Here is a 5,950-nt window from a genome sequence, read left to right as displayed (position 1 = left end):
TGTGTATATTGCTGGGTACAGCGCTGTGTACACCGTGCCTTTTGTCTCTGGAGTCTCCGGGGATTTAAATCGTGTTGGGGGGGGGTCTGAGTTGGGGGTGTATGTAGGGGCGTGGCTGAACAGATTTGGGGGCGGGGCCGATGAGAGATCGCAGTCCAGACGCCGGGGCAACGGGAGGAGGATAGTTACCCCATCAAGAGCACAGATACCCCGTCAGGGGCCACAGCTGGACACCCAGGGATGATGCCAGGCATGTACCCCCCCGGATGAGGGCCGCCGCGGGGCTGTGGGGCAGGATGTGGCCCCGGAGCCGGCTGCCCGTGGGGGCCAGTGCCCTGTGCGCGCTGCTGCTCTGCTGGCTCTACCTGAACCCGGGGGACCGAGCCCCGCGAGCCGGGGACATCGTGCGGGACGTGCGGAGGCTGGGGCCGGAGGGCTGGAGGGGCAACAAGACCGCGGCCGAGGCATTCAGGTACTGGACTGCTGCTGATAATACCCCTCCGACCCCGACAGTAATACCCCCCCCGGTACTATTACCCCCCGACCCCGACAGTAATACCCCCCCCGTCCCCGGTAATATTACCCCCCGACAGTAATACCCCCCCCCGGTACTATTACCCCCCGACCCCGACAGTAATACCCCCCGACAGTAATACCCCCCCGTCCCCGGTAATATTACCCCCCCCCCGTCACACAATAAACCTCCTTTTACATCCATTGAATCCTCCTTTAAACCCAACATCCCCATCCAAACAATGCAGCAGCTTCATGGTACCCAGAACTGCCCCTCCCCGGGTTCCTGCATCCAGAACTGCCCCCTCCCCAGGATCCAGCATCCAGAACTGCCCCCTCCCCAGGATCCAGCATCCAGAACTGCCCCCTCCCCAGGATCCAGCATCCAGAACTGCCCCCTCCCCAGGATCCAGCATCCAGAACTGCCCCCTCCCCGGGTTCCTGCATCCAGAACTGCCCCCTCCCCGGGATCCAGCATCCAGAACTGCCCCCTCCCCGGGTTCCTGCATCCAGAACTGCCCCCTCCCCGGGATCCAGCATCCAGAACTGCCCCCTCCCCGGGTTCCTGCATCCAGAGCTGCCCCCTCCCCAGGATCCAGCATCCAGAACTGCCCCCTCCCCAGGATCCAGCATCCAGAACTGCCCCCTCCCCGGGATCCTGCATCCAGAGCTGCCCCCTCCCCGGGATCCAGCGTCCAGAACTGCCCCCTCCCTGAGATCCAGCATCCAGAACTGCCTCCTCCCTGGGATCCTGCATCCAGAACTGCCCCCTCCCCGAGATCCAGCGTCCAGAACTGCCCCCTCCCCGAGATCCAGAGTCCAGAACTGCCCCCTCCCCGAGATCCAGCGTCCAGAACTGCCCCCTCCCCGGGATTCTGCACCCAGAACTGCCCCCTCCCTGGGATCCAGCATCCAGAATTGCCCCCTGCTTGGGATCCAGCATCCAGAACTGCCCCCTGCCCGGGATCCTGCACCCAAAGCTGCCCCCTCCCCAGAATCCTGCATCCAGAACTGCCCCCTCCCCAGGATCCTGCCTTCTCCCCTGGTGCCACCTTACACCCTAGTATCCATATTATTACTGCCCCCAGGTGCCCCACTGATATCGCCCTGTTGATGCCCCACGTGGTGCAAATTCTTTCATTCCCCTATAGGGTTCAAAATCACTTGCCCCTTGGCCTCCCCCTCCTGAGTTGTGGCCCTGGCTGTGGGCATCGCCTGAGGGTACTGAGGATTTATCTGCCCAGCAAAATGTAATTGCCCCACGTGTATGCGACGTGTCGAGGGAGGGGTACATAGAACGGGTTGGTTGAGTGTCCTGAACCGACACGGAATCCAAAAATAACGAGGCGGAATATAAAAAGATCCAAAAATCAGATAATCGGCCCCAAAAAGAGGAGCCCATTTGCGGGAGATGGCGCAGACCCTTACAAAATAACCCTGCAGTGAGAGCAGTGAGAGTGCAAAACCGGTACGCGGTGCAGACAGGGGGTAGGGCCGGGGTAGGGCCGGGGTAGGGCCGGCAGACAGGGTTCACAAACGGGGTATCAAGGCAGAGGTCAAAGTCCGGGGACTCAGATAATCAGACAGATAATCGCCCCACAAACAGAAGCAAAAACAACAGCCAGATCCTGGGCCGGAGGTGCGGCTGATCTTATAAAACCCGGTGATGAGGTCAGGTGAGAGGGGCGGGGTTCAGGCCATAACCACCCGGCGGGGGCAGAAGGGGCCACGCATTTAACTTCTCGTTTGGCTCCATGATCGTTTACGGTGTAATCTCGACTCCATACCTCATGTGTGTCCTTATTTGGTTGGCCCAGTCCCTCTTTGGGCCCTAAATCTAAATGCCCCCCCCGATGTCTTCTAAATAGCTTAGTCAGTAAAACTAGGTCACATAAAAGTCACATAAAAAGTGTGGACAAAGCCACACCCATAGCCACACCTCCTGCCACACCCCTGGAACCAAATTACCCCTGTCTGGCCACTTGAAATGTTGACGTGTGGCCCTGAGGTGCAGGGTGATGGACGCAAAGCTGACGACGCGTTTCGCCGCCGGGTCTTCTGTCTCCGCAGGAAGCTGCTGCAGGACTGCTGCGACGCGGGGAACCTGTTCTCTGTCACCAAAGTAAACACTCCTGTCGGGGAGAGCGTCTGGTTCGACGGAGAGTTCCTGTATTCGCTGACCATCGACAACACGACTCACAGCCTCTTCCCACAGGTCAGCGGAACGACTCATAAAATCTGCGTAAAAAAAAAAAAAACAGCACTTTATTTACTTATTTATTTGCTCGAGTGAGGTTAGTGGATAGGAGGCCGGGGGCTTCACTCCTGCCTCTCTTCACACCTGCCTCGCTTCACACCTGCCTCGCTTCACACCTGCCTCGCTTCACTTCACACCTACCTCGCTTCACTCCTGCCTCTCTTCACTCCTGCCTCTCTTCACACCTGCCTCTCTTCACACCTGCCTCGCTTCACACCTGCCTCTCTTCACACCTGCCTCGCTTCACTTCACACCTGCCTCACTTCACTGCTGCCTCTCTTCACTGCTGCCTCTCTTCACTCCTGCCTCTCTTCACACCTGCCTCGCTTCACTTCACTCCTGCCTCTCTTCACACCTGCCTCGCTTCACTTCACACCTGCCTCTCTTCACTCCTGCCCCGCTTCACACCTGCCTCTCTGAGAGGCTGGGGAATGTCACATTTGGGGGTGTTGAGATAATGCATTTGGGGGGACAGGATAATGTCACATTGAGGGGGGGGGAGTGTGTGAACCAAAGAGATTTGCTCTGGATTATCACCTTTTGGTGGTTTGTTGGTGTAATTGCCCCTCAGGTGGTACATTGATCTGCCCCTGGACCACTGAAGCTCGTTGCCCCCAGAGGTTATTTATTGACCTTATGCCTCCTCATTTAGGGCACAATGCGCAGACCACCAAATATGTTAACCCTATAAGAGCCACGGACTGCACCCCCTCCTCATTGTAATGATTTAGGTGGAATGGGTTCAGGGTCTGGGGGCTTTGTTGGATGTTGATTAATACCCCCCCCAGTACCCCCCCAGTACCACGCTATCCCTGCATTGGGTGGGATGCAGCCCTGGGGCTTTAACTCTTGCTTTGCCAGCTGCCCCTCCCAGTTTTCAGTGTAACAAAGACCGCGGCAGCTTGTTCACCCCCCTTTCTGTTGCCAGGATACGCCGTTCAAGCTGCCATTAAAGAAATGCTCTGTGGTGGGCAACGGTGGGATCCTGAGGGGCAGCGGCTGCGGGAAGCAAATAGATGAGGCCGACTTTGTTGTGCGGTAAGTAAGACCCCCAAGACCCCCGCCCCCATTCTACCCCCCTTTATGCCCCCCCTCTACCCCCCTTTATGCTCCATTCTGAAGAGTCTGAATGCGGACTATTAATACCCCGGCAGGGGGTAAAATCTGTTATTTAGAGAAGCACATCCAGCATTTCAGCTCTAACAAGGGAAATACCTGCCGAGTGTCCCTGTTAAGTCTGTCCAGTCCCTCCTGTATCCTCATGCCCTTCCTTTCTCCCTGATGCCCCTCTCTCCTCCCCTGATGCCCCTCTCTCCTCCCTGATGCCCCTCTTTTCTAGGAGGTCAGAATGTTTGCTGGGTATGAGGGGATCGCAGGGTTCTACAGCCCTAAAAGCCCCGATAATGTGTATGGAAATTAAACAGAACATCCAATCATTAAAATACCCGGAGCCCCGATATATGGGGGCAAGTGGTTAAGGGCCGGGGTATGAATGTTTTATTCTGGAGGGGGGTGTAGAGGTTACTGAGTATTCAGACATGGGCACGATGGGTTAAATGGCTAAACTCAGCTCTCCACGTCGGGGCAGGAGCGTAAGGGAAGCCTGCTGAGGAGCAAATAATGCGCAGAGCGGGGGCTTTTCATGGGTATGGGGCAAATTTTAGAGGATACGGCTTTACTGAGATATTGGGGTGGAAACTGTGGTCACGGCAGATGGGGGTATTATTGGGGGTAATAACAGGGTGTGACCCCAAGAATCGTCAGTCGCTGTGCGAGGGGACTAAAGGAGGGGGGAACGGGGAACATGCGCAGGCTGCAGCGCCTCTGTCTGTCTGCGGGTCACTTAGTAGACCAGCCCCGTTTATACTCTCTGCGGATTAAGTACCCATCAGGGCTGTGTCTCCCCCACAGGTGCAACCTGCCCCCGTTAACCAGCAAGTACACCAAGGACGTGGGCTCCAAAACCCACCTGGTGACCATCAACCCCTCGATAATCGATACAAGGTAAGCGGATCCTCCATACGCGGCAAGAAGGACACATTGGTCTCATCTACACGAGACGATACATCGAAAGGGCCCCTCCAGCCGCCATCCGCACGTAAACACCTACGCCCCGCGGCCCCGTCACATTCCCGGGGCGGCCCGCTTGCATGAATCTGCAGAATTCCCCCCCCCGTATACGTTTGCCCCTTTACACCCCCAGCCGAGTGCTTGTCCCTGCCCCCTCACCTCATTCAGCTCCAGCACGGCGGGAGCAGCCAATCAGCTCTCGGGGCGAGGAGGGCAGCTGCAGCTCCGTTCCGTAGCGGATCTTCCGGTTACATTAAACTGTCCCTTTACTGAAAGCAAGAAACGCCCTGAATTTCCGCGCGGAACGTGTTTAGCGAGCCGGTCGCCGCCTCCCACACGCGTTTGAGAAGCGCAGCCGCGCGATAGTCTAGAACCTGTCCTGAACGACCCAAACCTCCCTTTCCTGCAGGTTCCAGAACCTTCTGTGGTCTAGAAAAGCCTTCGTGGACAGCGTGAAAGTCTACAACTCCAGCTACCTGTACATGCCGGCTTTCTCCATGAAGCACGGAACGGACCCGTCGCTCCGCGTCTATTACACGCTCGCCGACTTCCGCACCAACCACACCGTGCTCTTCGCCAACCCCAACTTCCTGCGCAACGTCGGCAAATTCTGGAGGAGCAAAGGCGTCCGCTCCAAGCGCCTCTCCACCGGGCTCTTCATGGCCAGCGCGGCGCTCAGCCTGTGCGACGAGGTCACCATCTACGGCTTTTGGCCCTTCCAGACGGACCTGAACGGGAAGTCCATCAGCCATCATTACTACGACGACGTCCTGCCGCTGTCCGGGTTCCACGCCATGCCGGAGGAGTTCCTGCAGCTCTGGCTGCTTCACAAGACCGGAGTCCTGCGGATCCAGCTGGACCGGTGCGCCACCCACTTCAGCTAATAGTGTGGGGGTTTTTTTTGGATAAAAACATGGAGTTTCTTGTACTGGGGCACATCTCTTCTCCCGGATACCAGCAGCGGGGGCCGTGATTGCCCCCAAGGGCAGCTTTTCATGAAAGTGCCAAACTGTGTCCGCAGCTTTACCGTCTTCCTGACCCCCCAGCTGATGAACGCACGTCGTGGACGTTTTTATATGTTTTTTTTGTTTCTTTTTTGGCTGTTTAGGA

The 5,950-nt window shown here is 57.2% G+C and overlaps 1 protein-coding gene across 1 annotated transcript; it reads left to right on the top strand.

Moving 5' to 3' along the window:
• Window positions 1-208: 208 nt before the first annotated feature.
• Window positions 209-5,724, top strand: ST8SIA1 (ST8 alpha-N-acetyl-neuraminide alpha-2,8-sialyltransferase 1). Its single transcript, XM_053462050.1, has 5 exons — window positions 209-472; window positions 2,584-2,728; window positions 3,699-3,808; window positions 4,682-4,774; window positions 5,250-5,724. Exons 1-5 carry the CDS (start codon window positions 267-269, stop codon window positions 5,722-5,724), a joined length of 1,029 nt encoding a protein of 342 aa, XP_053318025.1. The 5' UTR covers window positions 209-266.
• Window positions 5,725-5,950: the final 226 nt, after the last annotated feature.

The sequence above is a fragment of the Spea bombifrons genome, chromosome 4, assembly GCF_027358695.1.
Source record: "Spea bombifrons isolate aSpeBom1 chromosome 4, aSpeBom1.2.pri, whole genome shotgun sequence".
NCBI lineage: Eukaryota > Metazoa > Chordata > Amphibia > Anura > Pelobatidae > Spea > Spea bombifrons.
Note: the sequence above shows the minus strand (reverse complement) of the source record. Positions and strands in the feature narration are given on the sequence as shown.

What these genes read in the sequence shown, in the direction of transcription:
- ST8SIA1 (XM_053462050.1), top strand. Translation starts at nt 267, where the DNA reads ATGAGGGCCGCCGCGGGGCTGTGGGGCAGGATGTGGCCCCGGAGCCGG. An exon ending in GAGGCCGACTTTGTTGTGCG is followed by an intron (nt 3,809 to 4,681) that starts GTAAGTAAGACC and finishes TCTCCCCCACAG; the next exon opens with GTGCAACCTGCCCCCGTTAA. An exon ending in CCCTCGATAATCGATACAAG is followed by an intron (nt 4,775 to 5,249) that starts GTAAGCGGATCC and finishes CCTTTCCTGCAG; the next exon opens with GTTCCAGAACCTTCTGTGGT.